Source organism: Leopardus geoffroyi, chromosome B2 (genome assembly GCF_018350155.1).
Source record: "Leopardus geoffroyi isolate Oge1 chromosome B2, O.geoffroyi_Oge1_pat1.0, whole genome shotgun sequence".
NCBI lineage: Eukaryota > Metazoa > Chordata > Mammalia > Carnivora > Felidae > Leopardus > Leopardus geoffroyi.
This window is the reverse complement of record NC_059332.1, coordinates 135,606,868-135,631,524: the sequence shown is the minus strand read 5'-3', so window position 1 is coordinate 135,631,524 and position 24,657 is coordinate 135,606,868. Positions and strand designations below refer to the sequence as shown.

The 24,657-nt window shown below is 46.8% G+C and overlaps 1 protein-coding gene across 2 annotated transcripts; it reads right to left on the bottom strand.

Moving 5' to 3' along the window:
* Positions 1 to 5,421: 5,421 nt before the first annotated feature.
* Positions 5,422 to 23,960, bottom strand: IYD (iodotyrosine deiodinase). Of its 2 annotated transcripts, XM_045500011.1 has the most exons (5): positions 23,689 to 23,952; positions 13,956 to 14,147; positions 11,239 to 11,398; positions 7,733 to 7,889; positions 5,422 to 5,718 (listed from the first exon to the last, which is right to left on the bottom strand). In XM_045500011.1, exons 1-5 carry the CDS (start codon positions 23,864 to 23,866, stop codon positions 5,536 to 5,538), a joined length of 870 nt encoding a protein of 289 aa, XP_045355967.1. In that variant the 5' UTR covers positions 23,867 to 23,952; the 3' UTR covers positions 5,422 to 5,535. The 2 variants fall into 2 exon arrangements, with proteins under 2 accessions (XP_045355967.1, XP_045355968.1); XM_045500012.1 differs by lacking the exons at positions 5,422 to 5,718; positions 7,733 to 7,889 and adding an exon at positions 8,087 to 8,571 and having other exon boundaries at positions 23,689 to 23,960.
* Between the last annotated feature and the right edge of the window lie 697 nt (positions 23,961 to 24,657).

Here is a 24,657-nt window from a genome sequence, read left to right as displayed (position 1 = left end):
TATTTATTTATTTATGTTGAGAGAGAGAAAGAGAGAAGCAGAGAGAGGAAGAGAGAGAATCCCAAGCAGGCCCTGCACCATAAGTACAAGGAACTCGATGCAGGGTTCAAACTCATGAACCTCTAGATCATGGCCTGAGCCAAAGTCAGATGTGTAACTGACTGAGCCACCCAGGTGTGCCCCTAAAGTATTTTAGATTAAGGAATGTACATTGGTTTTTTTTAGACATAATATTATTGCACACTTAATAGACTTCACTATAGCATAAACAACTTTCATGTGCCCTGGGAAATAAAAAAAAATTCATTTGACTTGCTTATTGCAATATTTGCTTTATTGCAGTGGCCTAGCCCCAAACCCGCGATATCTCCGAGGTATCCCATATTGTAAACTGGGACTTAGCTCTACGGGTATCATTAGTTTCCCTTTGGACATTTTCGTCCAAAATGCGAGGCTGACCCCTTCATGTCGTATCCTTAAGGGAGGCACTTCATGTCCGTTTTCCTTCTACTGGCGGTGTGTCCTAAGAGTTTGTCACTGGGTCAAGGTGACGGCCCCACCTTCCCGCTGGAAGTTTGAAGTAAAAAAAAAATGTTAAGGTTAAAAATGCATGCAGACAGACAACCTCATTGCGTATCAAATTGGCAACATTAACCACACAGAGGCAAAAGAGAATTCCCAGCGGTGGTCCCCGCTGAGGAGCTCTGGGAGGGGACAGGGGGTGAGGCGGTTGGGGTGGGGGGGGGGGGGTTGGGGGCTGATGCAGCTGCCATAGTGCAGGCCATAGTCAGGCTTCTCCCCTGAACAGGGGGGTGTCTCTCACCCACGATTCTTACCTTCGCTTACCCGGATCCCAGAGCAGGGCTGCCTTACGATGACGGTGGTATCTACCGCCTCCCACACAATAAAGACACCTCCTGTGTAGGAATGCTGGGTACCAGGGACTGAGCTGAACTCTGCCAGGTAACGTATCAATATTATACGTATTATACGTAAGCCGCCATTTTGTACAGCAGATAAGAGCCTCCATTAACATGGGACCCAGGTGAGCGAAGAAATAAGACTCTTTTCTTGGGATCTCTGGTAGGACGGGGACTATCAACCCAGGCCGTGTGACCCCGAAGCTCACGTGCTTAACTGCTACGCCCACCGCCACCCTTGTTTCCCAGACGTGACCTTGAAGGTCATACTGCTATCCAAGGCTGCACCAGCTCCTCTCCTCTCCCTGGCCGGCTGGGGAAAGCCTCCCCTCACCTGCTATTATTAGGCCTTTCATACCAGGATCAGAATGATGTGTGCCGGAGGTGGGGGAAAGCCCGAAGGGCTGGAAGGGCCAGCTGGGTGTACAATGCTGAAAAGTGAGAGAGAGAAACAGACACAGGAAGCGGGAAGGAACAAGGGGTATAAGAGGGCCCGTGTAGAGAGAATGTGTGCAAAGCGTTTGAGACGATTAAAGAATGGCGAAGATACGGACTTTGGGAGCAGCTGCCCCACTTTGTTGGTTAGACCCGGATTTACGTATTTAGAGGTACGTATTTAGAGACAGGAAGATGGGAAGGAGGCCTTTAAGTTCTGGAACTTCCTTTGCTGTGTCGTCAAGCGAAGGCAATAAAGATATTAATTGCTTGTCAGGTATTATTGGCTACGCAAGAACCATCGGATGTTTCTTTGGAAGGCAGCTACGCTCACCGCTCTACCACCGACGCCCGTCTGATGTTTCTTTGAACGCAGCCCCGCGCGTAACTGGACTCCATGGCCGGGCTGTGTACTCATCACACAGGCATCTTCAGGAGCAGCTCCGGAAGCTGGCCAGCAACGTAAGCAAGGCTCTATGGACTGGGACCTGGGGGGTGCAGACTCCAGACCACATTGCACTTTGCTTTTTTTTTTTTTTTTGGCCTCTTTTTTTCTGATATCGATTGTCGTCATGGGATCTTACTTTACGTCCTCGGCGCTCCTCCCTGAAAATGAGTCTTTTTATGACTCGTTAAATGGACCCCTGTCGAGTTTCCCAGAACCCAATCAGACACAGCCCAAGTCAAGCCGAAATGCTTAACACCGCCTAACTCAAGCCAAGATAGCAGATACGTTTCTTCTGCAGTGTAAGACTATTGAGTGCATTAACGACGAGATTCTTAAGGGGTGTCGTTTATGTTTTTGCTGAACACTCGCAGCACCTAGTGTTAATAATTGTAAGAATACCTTCTCCTACCACCTGCTACCACTGCTCCTGCTGCTATCAGGAGCCAACGATCAAAGCTAAGCACCAAGTGTTCCCTCCCGGGTGCTAGGAACTAAGCGACTCGTCACACACAATCGCCCCATATCCCGAGGCCAATGCCACCTCTGCTGTCATTTTGCAAATGAAGCAAATGAGGCCTGAAAAGAGCCAGTTTTTCATGGTCACCCAGCTGGTGAGAAGACAAACCAGGTCATCTATGCTATGCTGTCTAGACTAAGAACCACTGTTACAGTTGACAGGGGTTAGGGACACTGACCACGCACTGCCCCCCGCCATCGCACAGCCCAAAGTCCACATCTAGCTTTGGGCTCCCCCAGACCTTTGCTACAGATAACCTGTTGACAGGAAGCCTTACCGATAGCATAAATAGTCAATTAACGCATATCTGGTGTGGTATATGTTTTATATACTGTATTCTTACAGTAAAGCAAGCTGGAGAAAAGAAAATGTTATTCAGATAATTATGAGGAGGGGACACCTGGGTGGCTCAGTCAGTTAAGTTCCAACTCCTGGGATCGGCTCAGATCATGATCTCCCGGTTCATGTGTTCGAGCCCCTCATGGGGCTCTGTGCTGACAGCTCAGAGCCTGGAGCCTGCTTTGGATTCTGTGTCTCCCTCTCTCTCTCTGCCCCTCCCCGACTCACACTCTCTCTCTCTCTCTCAAAAATAAAATAAACATTAACAAAATTTCTTAATCATTTAAAAACTAAAAAAATCATAAGGAGGAGAAAAGACATTTCTAGTCCTGGTGTATTTATCTAAAAAATCCGTGTTGTTCAAAGGTTGACTGTAATTCCATCCTCCTCCCTGAACCCAAAGGGAATGGCTATAGTGCTTCCAGACTATGTGCCTTTGCACATTTGCTCAGCGTCTATGAAAACCAGGGCCAGGGGCGCCTGGGTGGCGCAGTCGGTTAAGCGTCCGACTTCAGCCAGGTCACGATCTCGCGGTCCGTGAGTTCGAGCCCCGCGTCGGGCTCTGGGCTGATGGCTCAGAGCCTGGAGCCTGTTTCCGATTCTGTGTCTCCCTCTCTCTCTGCCCCTCCCCCGTTCATGCTCTGTCTCTCTCTGTCCCAAAAATAAATAAACGTTGAAAAAAAAAAAAATTAAAAAAAAAAAAAAAAAGAAAACCAGGGCTGTGTTTCTGGACACAGTGATCCGGAAGGTGACTGGGCCTTTGGAGTCTGTTGCCTGAGGGCTCCTGACTGGTGTGGCTGGGCTTTCTCTTTCCTCTCAAGTGGCTCTGTACTTGAACTTGTACCCAGACTCCCACCACTGACCTGATTCCCTCTCACCCCACACTCCAGAGGCAAGATTCCCTTATACACCTCAGCCCTCCTCAGCGGAACGAAAACCAGCACATAGCTCTCTGGGCTTGAACAGTTTCAACACATGAGAAACGGAAGTTTATAAATATAACTTCAACTTCTTTGCATTGTTCTTTTTGTTGTTTTTAAAATATTATTTTTTATTATTTTTTTAATGTTTATTTTTTGAGAGAAAGAGAGAGCGTGCTCACAAGGAGGGGCTTGGGGGCGGAGGGAGAGGGAGACAAGGAATCCGAAGCAGGTGCCAGGCTCCGAGCTGTCAGCCCAGAGCCCGACGCGGGGCTCGAGCTCACAAACCGTGAGATCATGACCTGAGCTGAAGTCGGCTGCTTAACCGACGGAGCCACCCAGGCGCCCCCCAATTTCTTTGCATTGAGACGCCAAAGTCTGTTTATTAATCTGATACTTGGAATTCAGAGTATCTTTTCCCTATTTAAAAAAATCTGAAATACAGTGGTTAGGCTCCCATAGGCTCGCAGCCCGTGTAAGACTAATAAGGCCATAGTTAGTTAAAACAATGCTCGTTTACAATGAAGAGTACAGGACAAACACCTGTCACAACACTAATTAAAAAGCTGGAAACAGATGTAAGAAAATTTTCATTTATTAAAATCTGTAGCCATGGGGACAAGCATGTTTAGAGAACAAGGAAAACACAGATGGAAGACTTTGGAGATTCCAAAGGAGACTTCTAGATCCTTTGAAGGACTTGGGAGGTCGAGGGTCACAGGTTCTTGTAACATCTAATTATATTTTAAGGGGGGGGGGGGGAAACGTCCTCCTTTGATACAGGTTTGTCTCCAGCTCTGACTCTCGTCAAAAATACCAAGGGCTTTTCCTAAATTGTGTACTCACACGTGGAATGAAAAGAGGCCGAAGAGATTTTTCTTGAGGAAACTGAGGAAAAAGAAGAGGAGAAGGGTGGTGGAGGGGAGAAAGAGTTGTGTAGGGCTGCTTGACAAAAACGGATCTGAGCTACACGTGCCTGTGTGTGCAGAGTCCCGGGAAGGGAAGACAGAGCAATCGGTGAAAGATGGGGTCTGGCGTTCCCAGCCTAACACCTCGCACCCCACCAGTCCCAAACTGCTTGAGTGCCGTCTGCAAAAAAGGGATGCGTCTTCCGTGGTCTGGAGCAGAAAAGAAGAGAGACACGGTTCAGTGCGGGGTATGGAAAACAGTGCTCTTCGAGAAAAATGGTAGTATCGGCCAACTGCGGTGGTACAAATACTCCCACCACGGGAGATGCCAAGCAGCACGTGGTTTAACAGCTGGCTCACCAAATTCCTGAATATTGAACAGTCCGCTTCCGCAGGCTGGTGCGAGCCAGCTCCAACGCACCGCCGGATGACACGACTGTCCCCTTACGTGTTCGCGTGGTTGCCAGTTCAGGGTCACCTGCTCGGCGTGCACTCGTCTGTTCCGGGCCTGGGACGCTTTCATTAGTTTGCTAGTTGCTTGCTAAAAACTGGCAGGATGACCATGAAGTCCAGTAAAAGAGTGGATCTCAAAAGCCCATCCGTGGCCTAAGAGCCGCCAGAAATCAGAGGGCAGAGGCTATCTGATTAGTCTAAATGCAAATTCAAGAACGATCACGTAGCTGAGTTCTTGGGGCCACATTAAACTCTCTGATGAATCTTTGCTGCATACGAGCTTTTAGGGTGTAAGAGAGAAAAAGAATCACCAGGGATTTTTCTGGAACAATTTTAAAATCTTGAAATTGTTCTTAGTAAAATTTGCATGCATCCCCAAAGCAGATGGGAAATGGAAGACAAGCACCTGTCGTCCTCTTACTATAATATGTTCACCTCGTCACGCTAGGAGCTTCTCAGACTCCTGCGGAAAGGTTTCTTGAGCGGAGGGAGGTGCTGGGGAGACCTAACACCCGTGGGAAGAGCAGCCCGCAGACCCAAGAGGGACAAGAGAGGACCAGGCCGTCGTCTGCCTGCATCCCAGATGGGCTCCCGCCTACACGGTCACCCTGATCTGATCCACAGGCTTCCGAGTTAGGTTGGGCACCGTGGCCTCTTTGCTGGCGTATCCCACGGGGAGGAGCATCAGCAGCTTTTCGTTTGTGGGGCGGCCCAGGAGCACCCTCAGACGGGGACCACAGTTGAGAGGTGTGGTGGTGACAGTCACCAGTCCCGCATTCTACGACAGAAGGGGAGAGAATACAGTGTCAACTCAATGGAAGTCACGACTTTGCTTGTGGCCTGGGGACATTCCGGTCCCCATTAGGCCTGCTTGTCCCATCATTTCCCTGCAGCTGGGCAGCAAAGAGCCCGCCAGCTTGGGCAGGTGGACCTTAAACCTCACCTGTTCTCCTCAACCTCCCTAGTCGCCACATGCTTTGAACCAAACAGTAAGAAGCTTCTTGAAGAAGAAAAATACTCGTCCTATTCGTCATTGATGGTTAGGACACAGGAATGGTTATTTCATGGAAGGAAATTTGGGGGGTCCAAATATACCCAAGGAAGGGGTATACCCTCAAACAACAGGGAGTTCCTATGCTTATATAACCAGCAATGCAGGCGGAGGACCACCCCAGCCGAAAATACCTACGTCCAGTGACAGAGGCTCAGTAGCCTGGCATTACTCCCTCAACCTGTCTACGAGCCCCTCCGGATAATAAACACCTAATAAAAATCACATGCAGCTTCAAGATGCTTCCCAAGCTCCTCCCTCCCCTCTGATTTCCCAATCAGAGGGTCACCGCTAAGCCTGAGCCACACAGAAGTTCTAGAACTGCCTTTGAGAGTCCTACAGGACAGGCTCTTTGGTCCGGTCGCCATGCGATCTGTGCAGATGGGGAGCATCATGAGGAAGATTCCTCTTTCCTCCCTCCCAAATAGGACGTACGCTCAGAATCATGCCTGAGGCGACGCTAGAGGGCAGCAAACTCAACACTAACGTGACAAGGCTGTTGCTTCAGAGCTCAAAAATCTCTGTGCACCGTTTGCTTCTTCCGGCAGATGAATGAATGAATGAATCGGTCCGCGTGGTCCGATGTTGCACATCACTTCCTTTATCTGCACGCTCACAGCATTAGGGAGGAAGTGACATGCCACTTTCTCTAGGTAAACTTTTCAAGTAATCTAAAAGCCTATTCCTCTTCTGTGTTAGCCACGACTGTATTTTGCAAGGTATTTTCGCCATATAAAGTTTGCTTCGAGTGAGTGAAGAAGCGTGTAGCTTTTTGGACTCGATTGTCGCTTGGAAGTATGATCACTCGCACTTACCATCTTGTTTGCCTCATTTCTTTTGCGTGCTCGCTGTCTCTCTCTACCCCAGGACCCCAGAATGCACACACAGTTCATGAGGCAAGACCTCCCTGGTGCCCCCCCCCTCCCCTCGGACAGGCCACACAGAAGGAGTTGAGTGAATGAACTGAAACCAGTAAAAGGTACACCTCAGTCTGCTCTGTTTCATGCTTAGCATGGCTCCAGCGACCCCACATACCGCAGAGATGGAATTGTTTAAAGCACATAGATGTCTTTCCAGTGCAAGGCCACGTAAACTCGACTTTCCAGGGAAGGAGCTCTAGGAGAGCCTTCTCTTTATAGCTTTTTTTTTTTTTTAATTTTTTTTTTAACGTTTATTCATTTTTTTTTTGAGACAGAGAGAGACAGAGCATGAATGGGGGAAGGTCAGAGAGAGAGGGAGACACAGAATCGGAAACAGGCTCCAGGCTCTGAGCTGTCAGCACAGAGCCTGACACGAGGCTCGAACTCACGGACCGCGAGATCATGACCTGAGCCGAAGTCGGACACCCAACCAACTGAGCCACCCAGGTGCCCCTCTTTATAGCTTTTTAATCATGCCACCGGCTCGGACGACAGCGAGCCCAGCAAGGCAGCATGCCTGCCGAAACCCTTGGAGCTTCGTGTCGTTACAGATGAAGGCAAACGCAGTGGGCATTTTTCTGAGCCTCAAGTGATGTTTCCAGAAGAGGATTCCAGCGCGTTGCACCAGCGTACCTACCAGTCCAGGTTTCCAGGGGCATTTTTCACACCAAGCTACGTGTCTTAGGCGTTCAACTTTAGAGGAACAGCTTCCAAGTGTCTCTCAAGTAGAAACTCCGCTGAGATTTGTGAATAAGGCCACTGCTTGGCTTTCCAGGATCGCTCCTCTCTTTGGGGCGGGATGGGGGGCGGGGGTAACATACCTGAAGAGCAGCCAGGAGGATGCCACAAGCAATGGAAACACTGATCTCATTGTAGTAGTGGACCTTTCTTTTGCCACTTGCGGCAACGCCGTGTACTTGTTTGAAAATCAGAATCAAAACAGGCGCCGTGTCCAAGTACTCCTTAACCCAATTGGTTCTGAAGGGAAAGAAAGATAATCCAGAGACTCTTTGCTCTTAATGAATTTCGTTCTTTTTTTTTCCCTTTACAACCTTATCTTATTTACATCTAAAATAAAAGCACTTTCCTGTCCTTTATGTTTAAATGGAAAAAAAGGACTTTTGGTTGTTTATTTGTGTCTTCGCTATAGTGTTCTGTCCAAGGTCATTCAATTCCATAAGCATGTGTTAACGAGGGCCTAGTGTAGCAAGGCACCTGACATGCAGAAAGGCACACACAAGGAGCCTATAACCCAGAAGGCAGTGTGTAAAATTTAGCAAGCTAAAACCCGGGAGGTGATATTAAAGAAATATAAGTCAATTGCATTAGGAACCCTCCAAATGAAGTGTCGGTAATTTTGAATAAGAATATTAGAAGAACGTTTCCAAAGTTTCCCTCGAGGTGGGGTGCTGGAGACTGGATGGAGAGGGGCACTGGGGAGGACATCTTAGTGAGTCAACGAATAAAGGCAGAGTCAGGACGGAGGACGCTTGGCAGGTCGGGGAGTTTCCAGAAGCCCGCTCGGCTGGAGGATGGGGTGCGAGGTGGAGCGCGGGTGGGCTGGCAGGTTACGCACGGATTTTGCAGAGTCCTGGACTTCGTGTGGGAGGTGATGGAGAGGGACTGTAAGCTTCTGAGCAGAAGCATCACATGATCAGATCTGTTTTAGGAAGAGGTAGATAGGTGTGGGCAAGGGGCAAGTTCAAGGGGGACCAGAAGGTAGACAATAGCAATGGGCCAAGGGAATTCGGGAAGACGTACAAGCTGGTCGTCGGGTACAGAAGCAAAGGAGAGAAAAAGGTGATGAAGTTTAACCAAAATGACAGGTGCAAAGATGGTGATGCTGCCAGCCCAGTGATGGAGAAAAGGAAGTGAACTTTCTGAGATTGGGAGATAATTCACGTGAGGTATAAATACGAAGTTTAGAGTTTTGCTTGCCAGCTAAGGAGCATATCTTTCTCTATCCCGTTACCCTAATCCATACATTTGGCGAAAGCTTTATTCTAGCTCAGATACTCAGAGTGCTACTCATGCAATGATACACATTAGAATTTTTCTTGGGACACATTATGTCATTAATAAACAAGAGGTGATTTCACCTTAAGCCTAGCTGTGCGTCATTATTTTCAAACATACTAAACTCGCTTGTGCGGTTTTCTATGGTTCCTCTTATGCTATTAACTTCTACAGGTCACATTTTCCAAGCTGCCTTCTCACGCTTCAGCCAGTTTCGTCACATTGGGCTGTTACCAATTCTTTTCTCCTCGCAGAAGAGGAAGAATGCTTGTTGTTCAGAAAGAAGATAAACTCTGGGAGCCCACGGGTTTTGTCATGCTGGGCAACCTGCTCAACCTCCCGTGGCTCAGTTCCTGCATATGTAAAATGTGCTGTCACCTCATACAGCTATCCTGAGGGTGATATCAGTCAAATATATTAAGGGCTTAGAAAAGTACCCAGTACACATTGCTGTGTGTGTGTTAGCATTATTATGGTCACTGATATTATATTGCAGTGAATAATTCAAAAGAAATTAATGTAAGAGATGAAGCAGTGTGCCTTTGTTCAAATGCAGATGAATACTTTTTAATGATTTTTGTACTTATTTTTTTTTTTTGGTCTAAATGCACACTGGTATCTAATATTTCTGGCTTGCTCAGGTTCACAAGAATTTATTATGACATCACATGACCGTGGATAAAAACACGGCAGTGAGACTTATTAATAAAGGGACAACTAGCACCTTCTGCCTAGGATGTCAGGATATATGCTCATTTGCAACTCAATTTAACATTTTTTCCACTGCCTACTCTGCAACTGCACTACGCTCGATGGTGTAAGACATTTTTAAACCTGGACCCCTAGCGTTTTATGTATATATGCGCGTGTACGTATTGCCCGCAAAGAAAGTCCATAAGGCTTCTAAAATATCACCTATGCAATGAGAAGAAAAGCAAGCCAATAAGCAAAATGCTATGTGATGAAATGGCCATTTTAGATGCACAGAAGTTACCTGTTAGGGGCTTTGAGCACAGAGACAAGAGAGCGACTAATTCTGCCTTCATCGGGCAAAACGTCAGGGGCCAGCAGCGTTTTGTAAGCACTGTGCACGCATAGAGCAGGACATCTCTCTAAGGGTAGGAACTCAACTTTTATCCATCCCCTTTTTCCCATGAATATGCAGTGAGATTTTTATATTTATTATTAATAGTCTGTGCTAGTTCCAGAGCATGGTAATAAGTTACATTTCCATAAGGGCGTCTGTTTAATAGGGTTTAAACATCTTAGGTAAGAAAATGACCTCTGGGGCCAAATCAGTGAAACAGGAACAGAGCCAAGAGACCCTCTTCCCATCACCCAGCCCTGAATACTCCTCCCTTGCCCCCAGGGCTGCAATCTGGTCGCCTTTTCTTGCTTTTGTCTTATCACAAGCTTGTGTCACACTGGGGTGTCAGATAATACCCCATAACACCCCAGGACTGGCCACCGAAGGCCCGCGGCTGGGACCAGCGGTGTGAGCGCCCTTGCACTCCAAATGCCAAAGACTAGAGCAAGCTTCCCTTCTCAGAAAGAAAAACCAACATCTCTGCCCACTGTCCCTTCTCACACTCAGCCTCAGAGCGCGCTGGAGGGGAAAGGACGTGGTCTTTGTGGGGAGGGCCGTGCTTATAAAGAGGACTCCGTAAATGACAAAGCAGAGTCTAAACAATGGAAGGTGACGGCCCCGTGATGACAAAAGTGACAGAGAAGTTATGGAATGCATCTGAGACATTATGAGGGATGACTGCCCCTCAATGGGCAAACAGGACTCCACACGTGGCTGGCAGGGGCAGCTACGAGAGAAAATGGACACCTGCAGGGCCTCCCCCGGGGCGCGAGGGCTCAGGCTTAAACCTAGTCACAGTGAGTTCCCCCACGCTTCTCTCCTAGAGATAAGGAAGCCCCCACAGTTACTGATGCCTAAGAGATGGCATACCTGCATGGATTGCTTACTCTTGCTAACCATGTGCTAAGATTACTTGGAAGATGTTATCACTTTAGCAAATGTAATTTACTCCAGGCAAGGTCCCGAGACACCTTTATGCCACGATCTCACACTCTAGATGGGAGAAAAGTGAAGTGAGTCCTCAAAGGTGTGTTTACGACTACTTGGGTGGAAGCCTGCTTGTTTACCAATGATGCCACTTCCTACTTGTCATCACCATTCTATGTGCTGACAAGCAGGCTTGCACATTCAATTTTCATAACGAAGTAAATCCTACGGAGTCCCGTTTTCCAGATGAGGACACTAAGGCACGGAAGAGGTTAATCATCCCATCAACTCTTGTACCTCAGTTTCTTCAGGTCTGTAACCCATTGGCGTCCCATCCTTTTCAAGTAGTTTATTTCTTCCTCCTCCTCGATGATCTCCCGAATCTTATGTTTCACGTCCGGGTCCCTCACAATCACAAAGGTCCAGGGCTCTGTGTGGGCCCCACTTGGGGCAGTTCCTATCATCCATAACATGAAAAGCAGAAATGGAAACACGAAAATGTGAGAATGGTCGTTAAGAATGGGTAGAGTAACTCACACTCGCTGAAAACGCAGTTCAATCACCTGGTGAGCAAAGTGCTTGGTCACAGCTTCTGGTATGTGGCTGTCCTCTCTGTTTCATTCTGCATCACTTTAGGGGCTACAGACCAACTAACTGAGGTCGAGGCCAGTGGTTCCAGGGCTATGGGGATTTATCACCACTTCTCTAAGTATGTGGGGGGGAAACATTCCTATGTAAGGGAACTAAGGGAACCCAGAAGGGAAATTCTAACAGCCCCCATGCTCCAAAATGTTGTCTGTTTTGATATTATTTTTCTAAGTTGATTTATTTGGAGAGAAAGCATGACAGGGAGAGGGGCAGAGAGAGAGAGGGGGAGAGAGAGAATCGATGTGGGGCTCCAACTCACAAACCGTGAGATCATGACTTACACCGATACCAGGAGTCGAGCACTTCACCGACTGAGCCACCCAAGTGCCCCTTGATATTCTTAGAAAAGGATAGAGTCGTGAAGCTCGTTGAAAATGGTAACACTGAAATGGTCAAATGGCTTTTAAAACACCCATGAGAGGGACGCCTGGGTGGATCAGTCAGTTGGGTGCCTGACTCTTGACTTTGGCTGGGGTCATGATCTCGAGGTTCAGGGGTTCGAGCACGGTGGTGAGCTCTGGGCTGGTGGAGCCTGCTTGGGGTTCTCTCCCTTTCTCTCTGCCCCTCCCCGGCTGGCTCACTCTCTCTCTTTCTCTTTCTCTCTCTCTCAAAATAAATAAACAAACTTTAAATAAAAGGAAAACACCACTCACGAGAAGTAACTCAACTATACATTGTTTGGTACCTGTATCAGGACGCTGAAGGCAGCACCGTGGGGTTTGTGGTCCCACTGGAGACACATAAGAACTCTTGGCCCTGGGTGCTCAGTACATAAGAGCCTGTCTCCCAGCTCTCATGGGCTATGGGAAGCCTCAGCCCACACTTGGATCAGCCCCAGGATCCTGGTACAGAGCTTAGTAGTGTATCTCAGTGCCCCAGGAGCTAGAATCCCCTTTCAGACTCCAACCAGGCCCAGCTTCTGATCTAGGTGTCACCCTGCTGTCTTAGAGATGGCCCGCTGTTCCCAGCCAGAGACCACAGGGACCCACGAATAGGTTATTTCAGAAGCAACTATTCCATTCTTCCTGGTGAGTAATTTAATGGCAGGAGCTCTACACCAGGCGGGTCAGGACTGCCCGCTTGATGGGGCTCTTGTTGTCACCCACCCTCCCTACAGTCAAGACGGCATGATTGGATTGGGAAACGCCAAGTCAAGAGCTAAACGTAAAGCCCAAATTTCTGAACGGAGTGATTCTGGTTCCCTTTGTACCTGTGTTGTTTGTCCCCTAAATATTTGTGTCACTACACATAAGAAATACTCTGTTCCCTAATGTCTTCAATTGTGCCAAATTTATCTGGACATCCTATGTGTGTGTACACACACACAGAGCACAGACAGATACACGGAAGGAACTTAGTGACGAGGGTTGTTAGACAAACAACCAGCCGGTGCATTTGGATTCTTAACTGAAATGAAAAGCTTTATTCTTGCTTCCTTTTAATTTGAGCAATGGATTCACAACGGCCATGCAATAATCTTTGCAAATGAACTTAAATGTGATTTATATAGGAGTAATACTCCAATCAGAGGAGACTCTCAAATAGGGGATTTCTCTGACATCTCCTTCCCCCCTTTTTTCTATAATTCTTTTATTTTCCTCTGTGGAAATATCAATTCATGTTGAAAATGGGTTTGTCTTGGGGCGTCTGGGTGGCTCAGTTGGTTAAGCGTCCGACTTCAGCTCAAGTCATGATCTCACGGTCCGTGAGTTCGAGCCCCGCGTCGGGCTCTGTGCTGACCGCTCAGAGCCTGGAGCCTGTTTCAGATTCTGTGTCTCCCTCTTTCTCTGACCCTCCCCCGTTCATGCTCTGTCTCTCTCTGTCTCAAAAATAAATAAACGTTGAAAAAAAAGAAAAGAAAAGAAAATGGGTTTGTCTTGCTGTGGTTTACTTTGCAAATTCGTGTAGGTAAATTTTGCTAGTTTATTAGAAAATAGTAGTAGAGCGTGTAATCTAAAAAATTTGGTTCTGAAAAGAGAAATGCACAAATGTGAGTGAGCCTGTGTGTGTGTGTGTGTGTGTGTGTGTGTGAATGTATTTTAAGAGGGGGGTAAAGTAAGGGGATGTTTCTCTTCCAATGCATAATAGTATGTTCAGAAATGTTTATTTTTAATAAAAGATCCTAATATTCAGTAATTTCAGAAGTTTTAAACTGTTGTCACATCTGGTCCCGGGTAGTTTGTAATAGTCAAAAGTTTGTAGAAAGCAGAAATCATTATGTTTCTGGCAGTCAGTCAACACCAGGGTAAGATTTTATAGATAAACGTATCACCCTAGGCTTTATTCAGTGTGTTTGAACTTCAGCAGTGCTCCAATATTGTGACTTGCAGCTGACATTCTCAAAAGCACAACGTGCAGTTACAGACCTGCTGTTTTGATGACATTATCAATGACTTCCATGGGGACTTGCTCATTACTTATGAATCTCACAGACCGTCTTTTACTGAGAAGTGCATAAAATTCCTGGGATCTCTTCACCATTTCCTTCTCAGGATACCGGGTGTGGGAGAATGGAATATGTTCGACGTCTTCCTCTGACTCTTGCCAGTCATTGGCATCTACAAATAAGAACAAAAAAGGCAACAAACTAAATTGCACTTCTTGGTCATGAAGGAGAGCAGAATATGTCACCCCGTGGTACGCCTCTTTGGCATAAGGATTATTTTGAGCCGATAATTTTTAAGAAACAAAAGACACAAGAAAAGTGTTGAAAACCAGAGTAGAAGTTACCTTTTTGCAAGGGACGTGTACTTTTGTGAAGGAAATCCCCACCCACAAGCCTTCCCTGTACCAAGAAGGAAAGGATGACCCTGGCAAGAAAGTCTTATCAATGAAGAAGGTGGACTTAAATCTGTACAACCGCCTTACCCCAGCTTAAAACACTGTGCTTTTCTTGATAACCTCCCCTAACTGGATCCCCTTCCCCTAGTGTCTTTCTTTTGTCTTTAGTTGAAAATTGTATTTAAGTAGTGACTTGGGCCATTTCAGGGACTTACTCAAGTTTCCTGGGCCTGTCCCATGTATACGGTAGGTATACATGTGATTAAGCTCCTATTTCTTTTTCTCCTCTTAATCTATCTTTTATTATGGGGGGGGGGGAGGGGGAAGGGGTCCCAGCCAAGAACCTAGAAGATAGAGGGAAGATTATTTCTCCTCTCCTACAGTCATAAGATGGCCAGTGGGGAGAAAGAAATAAAGTTTTCAAAAATGTCTGCAAGATTATCAGCTCAAAAGAGTCCATAAAAAATGAAAAGAATTGGTCTACAGAATTCTGAACTCTGGTCTTGACTACTGACTATCCAAATTCCACTGGTTATAAATCAAGAAAAAGAAAGTTTTACCTATGCAAAGATGAGGAATGAAAATTTCTATTAATGGTGAACTAGTTTGTTTGAAACAATCTCGCATGAGCTGAAAACCAGTAAAATCATGAAATAAAGTACTTTTAAAGTCTTTAAAAAAAAATCAGTATATTGCCGACAGTGTAGTAAGAAATTCCCAAGCCAAAACTGAAGGGAAATACGAATCTGCAGGTGGGTAAGCACAGAAGCCACATTTCTTCTGACAGTACTTGCCAATCTCTACATATTTGAGTTTTTATTTTCATATTTTCAGGGATTGAGGATGACAGGAATCAAAGCCCAGGCCTATACACAATGGGAAGGCTAATAAGCTGGGACCCCAAGATCACATCCTCAAAGAAAGAATGAATTCTAAATAAATCAGCCCCCAAGGGGTAATACCATTTGGTGGGTCTTGCCTCAAACTTGAACTTGGAATTAGGTGGTCCTGCCTGAAAATACCTCCATTGCCTAGCAAGAGCAAATGTCAATACACAAGTAATTTTAAGTATAATTACCAGCAATGCACCAAATACAATCAGGCATAAAAAGAAACAAAACATTTTGAGCAAGAAACAACAGAATTGATGTTTAAAAACAGAATCAGATTTCCTATGTCTCCAAATATTGGAATTATCAGACTCAAAAGATAAAACAACTACGATTACTATATTTAGAACTCATAGATCTGTAGGGTACAGGAAATGACAAAAAGTGACAAAGAAAATATGAGAAACTAAACTTCTAAAACTGAAAAATAAAGTAACAGAATTAAGAACTTAATGGATGGATTTAAAGCAGGATGGATTTAGGATTTATACATACCTAAAGAAAAAAATTAGCGAACTGGAAGATAGAAGGAAATATCTAGAGCAAGGAGAAACTAATAGATAGAAAACATAAGAGTGAGAAAAAACAAAGCAGAGTGATATATATATTGGAGGGAGACAAAAGTGAAGTGGTCGAGACACCACTGAGAAGCCAGGGCAGAATGCTGGCCTGGAGTAGGTGGGCCACGAAAGAATGACACATTCTTGGAGATCTTGGAGATACAAATGGTAAGACCTGCCGAGGTATGTGGTCAGGAGTGGTGGGAGAGAGGGACAAGAGATGAGTCCCACGGGGTGGGCTTTAGCACCTGAGGGGAGAGTGGGACCATCTACTGAGACAGAGGATGAGCAATGAGCCATCTGGGGGAAGTAGGGGTATGAATCATCAGTCTATCACATTAGAGATGCCTGTGAGTTGTTCAAGCAAAGATGTCCAGCGTGAGGGGCGCCTGGGTGGCTCAGTCGGTTAAGTATCCGACTTCGGCTCAGGTCATGATCTCGCAGTTTGTGGGTTTGAGCCCTGCGTCGGGCTCTGGGCTGACAGCTCAGAGCCTGGAGCCTGCTTTAGATTCTGTGTCTCCCTCTCTCTCTGCCCCTGCCCTGCTCAAACTCTGTCTCTGTCTCTCAAGAAGTGAATAAACATTAAAAATATATATATATTAAAAAAAAAAAGATGTCAAGTGTGAAAGTAAAAGTCTGAGTCCAGAAGGTGGGATGTCACTTTGGGAACCCTCACATAAAGATGAGAATGACAACAGGAACAGAAGAAAAGAGCAAAAGGGATGCAGTGCCTGGCCCTGAGGGTCTGGGACGTTCCAGGTGGAGTTCAGGTAGAGAATGACCTTTCTCCTTCACTCGCACGCACATACTGCACTTTACTCCTCGCTCTCGGAAGACTGACCCGGGAGGGAAAGTCAAGAAGAAATGACTTCAAAGACGCCGAAAACCCCAATGACAATACCAGCAAGTACTGTGGTTTCCTCACCACTGTTAGTGAGAAACTTCTTTCTCTGTATAAAGTTTACTAGCCAGGGCAGTTCACACATTTAATGAGAAGGACCATCAACAGTTGCTCAGTTAAATGAAGCGGGTATGATGGCGGAGGGGCAGGTTTCTAGCAGTCGACTCTGAACCCAACCCAGATGTCATCAATGCGAACCCTGAACTTAGCAAATGTGTAAACAGACTTTTAACGCCCGTGAATCCTTTCACGTCATTTGTTATGAAGTCTGACGACTTCTGTCCTTAGCAAGTGGTAAATGAGTAAATTCATGAAATGCCTCACTAACCGTGTGAGAGACAAGCTACCAACTCTTAATATCCATTCAGCATTTGTATAAACTAAAGGCGGCCCGGGTTCATGACTTGGCAGTTTCCACAGCTCGTAAAGTCCAAGGTAAACATTCCCACTGTAGCAGAATGAAGCAGCAGCTGCCTGGATGTTATCAGCGAGCAGGGTAGATGAATGGCCAGTCAATGGATTGTCCTGAAAGGCTTGCTGTTCCTGGAGCCTCTCCCAGGGCAGATGGTCTACATTTTGCCAGTGGAGGGGCGGGGGGGGGGGGGGGGGGGAGGAAGGGGGCGGGCTTGGAGAGAAAGCACCCAGGGAACTGCAGGGCAGTGAACCAATACCAACGGTACCACTTTTTCCCTTCCCCCTGATCGCCTCACTCCAAGAGGAGAGAACAACCTCCGTGAACTCTAGTCATCCTGCCTCCACGCTACACCAGCCAAGCCTCCCTAGAGGATTCATTCGAGCATAAAGCCCACATATTTCAAAACAAATGGATGCTATTGTAGTCTACGTTTTGATCGCAACCTATACTGCCACACTTGGGGTTTGGTATTGACACCCAGGACAATTCGCCTTTCATCATTGCTTTAATGCCAAGGATCTCTAAACGGCACCATTAGGTCCAACAGCCAAGAAGCTCTAGGCCATGTGTATTCTCTCATGGTTAACACAGAGGTATTTTTGTGTTTGTTCGTTTGGGGCTGCATCTCCACATAAAGTGCTTTTGTGTTTTTGGAGTTCTACTTCAAAATCTTTGCAAATGAGCCAACTAGTTTCTAGCTATGAAGCTAGAAGGCCAACTTGTGTCACATCATCCTTGTCCCCTTCTTGGAATTTTGGGGAACATTGAGAAGCAATATTAATACGGCTGAGGGTGAGGCAGCTCTTGCAGGAGACAAATTCTGAAGGTGAGGCTGAAGCGAGGTCAGGGCTCCACACCTGCCCTGAGAACACCTCCTTCCCAGCTGCCTTAGCCATCACTCTGTTTCCACGTAGGGCTGTCAACTGTCCAGCTCCCTGCAGTATATTTCACCAGCAGCTCCCGAGGTGTGCGGGGCCTGAGGAATGGGGGGGGGGGGTTAGTGGAAAGTTCTTGAATAGAGCCATGCTTTTGTAGGGACTCAGGGCAGGGCAACCTGCCCCAAAATGTGCCACAAGGGCATACTGGTTATTTTGAACTGAAGCTACTTAGGAAACAGCCAGTACAGGAAGGACGCTCTGACCTCCTCTGTCTCCCTGAAAGCAGAGAGTAAATCTCTCATATGAAAGGTACTCTCCCTGTACTAGAAAGTAGAGAGAGATCCTCATCGCCAGAGACATGAACTTCACAGCCAAGAAAGCTTTAGAAACAAGTCTTGTTCCTTTTTACTAATCTACTACCTCAGCCCAAATTCTGTTTAGAATTTCTTACTAATTGAAGCTCCCAAACCTTTCTTTGTCCTGTTGATTCCTCACAAGTTTCTTGTCTCTGTCTAAAATGTGTAAAGTCTGCCTGCCTCGATCATTTCTTTGGGTCTCGATTTTATGACTGAAACTCTAGGCACATGTAGTCGTTTGTTCCCTCCTGTTAATCCGTCTCCTGGCAGTTTAATTCTTAGATCAGATGTAAGAATCTTGACGGGTAGAGAGCAATTTTTCCTCCCCTGTGCTATCCTGAATGAATTTGACAGAACTTGTTTCTGAGCCCCATCATCTCTTGTGGTATCCCCAGTGCCCCCTGTGTTGGTCCACCCTCCCCCCTAGGGCTCCCCGGGACTTGATCTCAAAGACAAGGACTCCATTCAAGTCCTTTCCCTTTGCTAATCTCTCATCTCAATCTACCTGCCCTTTGCCCTAAAACCTTAAGGTCTTACAGGAATCTTGGTAAACTAACCTTTTAAAATTAGCCATGTAAAAGTATTAACGGGTGTATGTGTCAAAGGATAATGAAATGCAAAGCCAAAGCCAGACTTGTTCCTTCCTATATCAAAGGAGAATCTCTGTGAACACAGTAGAGTGTTGACCTTTTATAGTATTTTGGGGTATTTTTGGCAGTGGTGTGCTGGCAAACCAGCCCCAGGAGAGGGGTGAGGAGGCCTGATTTGCAGCACGTGCCCATTTCCATTGAGCAAATACTCCCATCATGGCCTGACGTGAAGCTGATGAGTGAAAAATGGCTCACCATGTTCCTGAATGTTTAACAGTTGGTTCTTGCTCCTCCCATTGTCTAGCTCTAGCCCACCACTTGGTTGAGAAGCTTGGAGTTCAGGAATTAGTGGATTCCCTAGAGTGTAAAAAGATCGATATCATCTGTAGGAACAGTGTTACTTGTTTGAAACTGTTGTTGATTGGTTGGCGCCCAGAGGGGCTGGTACTGAAGTGAATCCATCCCTGATTGGCTTTCAGAGGTAAGAGGCTGCCACTGATTGGTGGGTTTGCCAAGCTTTTACTGAGGGGCGTTGTCCTCTATTCGTTGAACAGGTTTGAAACCTCTTCCAACGGCTGCTCGTTATCATGGGTACATAAAAAAACTGTCCTTCCCCAAGTCTGTGGGAACATTTTAATTCTCAGGTGTTACCCACCCAGGCCATAATTTTAACACAGGCCTTTATTTTTTTTTTTTTAACGGCCAGCCACAAACCCCGAAATTGCTTATTACCATTCGCTACATGCAAATATATCCCACACATATACATATGCATACAGAGATGTATCAATTTGTGTGTGAGATTTGTAAAATTATATACATATGCATACATGCGTATCTATGTACATATATCTATCCTCATCACTGAGCTCACTTTTCTAACACATGGTTTTTTCTTGCCTCTCTCCTCCACGACCTTTCCTGCTGTCCACTGGTATGACTGAGTTTTCCCCATTTTATCTTTTCTCACTTGGAAGTTACACAGTGTGTTAGGTAGAACCATATAAAATTGCTAACACAAGCCTTTCCTTTAAAAAAATTTTTCTTTTAATGTTTATTTTTGAGAGAGAGAGAGCAAGCAGGGGAGGGGCAGAGAGAGAGGGAAGACACAAAATCTGATGCAGGCTCCAGGCTCTGAGCTGTCAGCACAGAGTCTAATGCGGGCTCGAACTCATAAGCTGTGAGATCATGACCCGAGCCAAAGTGCGACGCTTAACCAACTGAGCCACACAGGCACCCCTAACACTAGCCTTTCTTAGTAGTGACTAGACAATCCGGGACCAAATTTCAATGAGGACAGTAGTTTTTGGATGGTCAGTAAAGCTAAGTGAAGACATATCCCCACCAGTATTAAAACAAACACATCCTGATGAGATGTGTTCCCTATATCTTCTCTTCCTATCTCCATTTCCATGAGCTTCCAAGAACCTGGACCTGACTAGAGCAGGTTTGTACAGGATTGATGGCTCACTTTAGGGAGACAATCCGAGCCTTCCTCTTTGTCATTTCTCCTCCTTAGGCCTCTGCCACAGTTAAACAAGAAAATATTAACAAGACACATGTTTGACCGCTCCCTAAAGGACGCCTGTGCCGAATGTCTATTTATTCTGAATTATGCCGAATTTACTCTCCAAGCAGCTCACACGCATGCTGATTCGGTGGAGTAAGAATTCTTTGTGAGCCAAAGCTGGAGGAGGTGGGGTTGGTACCCATATTTTCCTTAACTCGCACTAGAATGGCCTATAATCCTTATTTGATTGTTTTGTCTCTTATAATTAATTTCCACATGGTTTGAATCTGGCATCCGTTTGCTGTCATCAAAAGCATCTCCGTGTTTCTTCAGTAATGGAACCCTTTTGGTTCTCCAGCTGACACCCCTACCCGGTCCCCTCTGAACCTTCAGTGCCAGCACTGAATCCTCTCTTAGACCGTATCCACCCGTCCAGGGGTTAGACGCAGGGACTTGGGTGGCAGAGAAGCCTGGGTTTAAGAGTTGCTTCTCACCCATCCCCTCTGAGACCTCAGTAGGTGTCACTTAAGTGACCAAGAAAAATTCCGACAAGGGACTGAACCCTACATTCTGGGCAGAGGTGCCCATGGCTGCTGAGGAGGCCACTAAAGGTGCAATTTATTCTTCCATGTGAGGAACAAAGAAAGAGGCAGAGGGTTTTGCAAAAATGAACAGGCAGAACGAGACGGGGCCATACAGCTTTGCTCTGTGTTCCCAACGTTCAGCCCAGCCCCAGGTCCCTGGTTCCCCACCAGCCTTATCAGTCCCTCTTGTACCCCCAAAGTCTGCAGATTGAGTGGGCTTTCCTTAAGGCACACTACCTCTGATCTCGCAGGGAATTTTTAGGCCCGCTGGTCATCTCCTGCCCTCTCTGTTCTAGGTTATTCTCCTATGAGAAATGCAGTCTAACAGCTGGCTCTGTGCCTGGGTTCTGGCTCTATCACTACCTACTTGGGCAGGTGACTTAGCAGGTTTGAGCCCCAGTTTCCTTATCTTTAATATGGGGGTAATAATAGTGCCCACGTTGCTGTATTGATTTGAAGATTGAGTGGTTTACTATCCATAAAACGCGATGCTAAGTGGACACAGCCAGTGTTCTGTTAAGAGCCTGTTGTTGTCCATATCCTGGAGCTCTTTCCCCAGGTGGTCTTTTCTGTGGTCCCTTTTTCCCACCACAGACCCTCTTAGTTGCGGCTGCCCCCCATTCTATGCTCAGTCTTATCACCAGCAAACATCCCGTTAGAGAAGTCATCAGTTTTATAAGTTCCAAGTACCACCCTGTGCTGGGACTATCCAATCCGTGCCTGCAACCTGGATCCCTCGCCTGGACCCCCTCTCCCTTTCTGCTTAGATGTGTCATCTTCTCAAATCCAACACGTCTTTGTCTACGTTCCACATCCTCTCTTGCATAGCTCTCCTCCCCTCCCCCATGTATGATAGGGTCCTTCCACCTCTGCCAGCCTCCGGCGCTTACCCTCTCCTTCTCCCCAGATTCAATTTATTACCAACCCCCGTTGTTCTTTCTTTCACTTCGCCCTGACTCACTCCTTCCTCTGCGTTCCCACTGGATCACCATCCAGGCCATCCTTACCAGGGCAGACCACCACACGGCTTCGTAAAGGATGCCCCTTTGTTCAAGAAAAGTGCTTCTCAACTGGGCAGCATTGGCATTCGGGGGGATGTCCTTCAGGGAGAGAGTGAGAGGGAGCCCTTCCCAGAGGCTGCCTGGGCTTGAATTTTTCTGCAGTACATTCAGTGGTTCCCCGCAGTGAGCGCCAGCTGTATACCCCACCCCCAATCCTGAGATCAGGGCAACTCAGAACATGTGCACACCTACGTGCCCGTACACGAACACACCCACACACATGACCAGGTGGCCTCTTCCCAGGCGGGGGCATCACCGGTCCAGCTGAGACTCACTGAGCCTCTTCCAAATCGAGTCCCATCCCACAAACCCACCTCTGAGGCACATCCAACACTGATCACTCAAGGCTCCTCAAGAACGTCTCCCTGCCTGCTTCCTTATCACCTCTTCATCCTCAGATCAGCCAGGACTGGGCCCATGGTCACCACCCCATTTCACTTCCCCCCTTCCCCCCACCGCCTTTACCAGTGAGGTCTTCCCATCTCCTCCACATTTTTCTCAGAGGGTCCGTCCCTGCTCTTACGCTCGTTCTGCTCCTCTCATCTGAGGTGCCTCCTAACCATTGCTCTTCATGTCTTATTAATTGGCCAGGCCCGATTCGTCCTTTCCCTGTTGCACCCCCACGCTCCCCGCACCTCTTTGAAGGCCCTGATGATCCCTTCAGCCCCTCATTACTCCCTGATTGTTGCCTACTTCTTGCCTTGTCCACTAAGTTGAACACCCAGCTTTGAAGACACAGGGCGACTGGCACAAGGAAGAGTAGTGAGCTCCTAGATCGATGCCACATTTTACATTTCCAAGTCCTTGGGGCGCCCGGGTGGCGCAGTCGGTTGGGCGTCCGACTTCAGCCAGGTTGCGATCTCGCGGTCCGTGAGTTCGAGCCCCGCGTCGGGCTCTGGGCTGATGGCTCAGAGCCTGGAGCCTGTTTCCGATTCTGTGTCTCCCTCTCTCTCTGCCCCTCCCCCGTTCATACTCTGTCTCTCTCTGTCCCAAAAATAAATAAATGTTGGAAAAAAAAAAAAAAGATTTACATTTCCAAGTCCTTGATTAAAACCTGGCCACTCTTGGGGCACTTGGGTGGCTCAGTCAGTTCAGCGTCTGACTCCTGATTTCGGCTCAGGTCGTTATCTTGTGGTTCATGAGACTGAGCCCCGTATCGGGCTCTGTGCTGATAGCGCGGAACCTGCTTGGGATTCTCTCTCTCCCTCTTTCTGCACTCCCCTCCTCTCAAAATAAATAAACATCCAAAAAAAAAAAAAAAAAAAACAAACCACGACCCCTTTCCCCATGGCCACCACCAGCCTGTGATGTGCCCCTTGGCCAAGATTTTAACAGCCAGAGCAGGAATGGAGCTAGGGAAAAAGCCTCTCAACAGCTGTTTACTGACTCTTGATCCAGAAATCAAGGGTGGGTTGGTGCCAGCAGGTGTCCCCTGAGAGAAATGATCTGTCTCTGATGACATAGTAGAAGCTGATGATGAAACTGACCCGCACGTGCTTCCTCCTCCCCAGAAGCCCTGCTCATCAGAAAAACGCATACGGGAGAAGCTCAGTAGCCTGGCCAGTGTCCTTACCTTCTTCCCCTTGGTGGAGATCAGTATTGTCTTTTAGGTCCTCATCCACCCAGGGACGAACCTCGGCCCTGGCTCTGGGCTCCCCCTTCCGTCTCTTGCTGCTTCCATCACCATTCTTAAAGATCCACACGATCAAAATGCAGACAACTGCTACCAGGACTGGAGTCAGGAAAAACATGGTCGTAAGACTGACTCTCCCTCTGAACAGCGCACACACTTCCCACACTGCCCTTAAACAAACAGAGACAGGAACGAGGAATGAAGGAAGAGGGAGCTGTGGGAGGGACAGGGTGAACTCTGTGACTCTCAGAGGACTTTGCAAAGGAGCAAAGATCACGGCGTGTGCACTGGGGGTGTGTTGTGGGTTTGGTAATGCCCAGGTGCATTCGCTTTTTAAAATCGTGTGCCTAATAAATATAGGCGTAGACAATAAGTTCCAGAATGTGAGTAAATAGTTGAATGCGCTAGGGGTTGCTAACAGCGGTAGAAGGTGTTTAATCTTCCTCCTGTTCAACTTTTCTCCAAGAGCAATGTGTCCTCAACTTGCCAGAAGCTAGGAATCCCCTGGGGAACTTGTCTTTCAAAGGGGAGATTTCCAGGCACCAACTCACATCTAGTGAAAGAAAATTTCTGGGAAAAAGGCCTGATAGTCTGCATTTTAAAAACGTCATATTTGTGAAACCCTGACCCGAGGTTTTGATATATATTTTTTAACAAAGCCTAAGGCAACAGATAGAGCAGAAAAATGATCATAGTTTGCATTGGAGAAAAACTTTGATCCAGGAAAAGTGACCTAAAAAAACCCTAAAATGACAGTTTGGTTAATTAGGTAACTTACGGTAGGGTTTGTTTGTTTGTTTTGGTTTTTAAACAAATGTCTTAACATTTGTTTAGCAAATGTTGGATTGGGTTGCTATAACACAAATATCATAGGTGAGGTGGCTTAAGCAGAATTTTTTTTTTTCCCCA

Bases quoted from the DNA above. Each gene is read 5' to 3' on its own strand.
- IYD (XM_045500011.1), bottom strand. From the start codon at position 23,866: ATGTTTTTCCTGACTCCAGTCCTGGTAGCAGTTGTCTGCATTTTGATC. The intron at 11,399-13,955 runs GTCTGTAACTGC...TATGGATGATAG, and splicing joins TAATGTCATCAAAACAGCAG to GAACTGCCCCAAGTGGGGCC. The intron at 5,719-7,732 runs GTATGTTACCCC...CTTCTGTCGTAG, and splicing joins TCCTCCTGGCTGCTCTTCAG to AATGCGGGACTGGTGACTGT.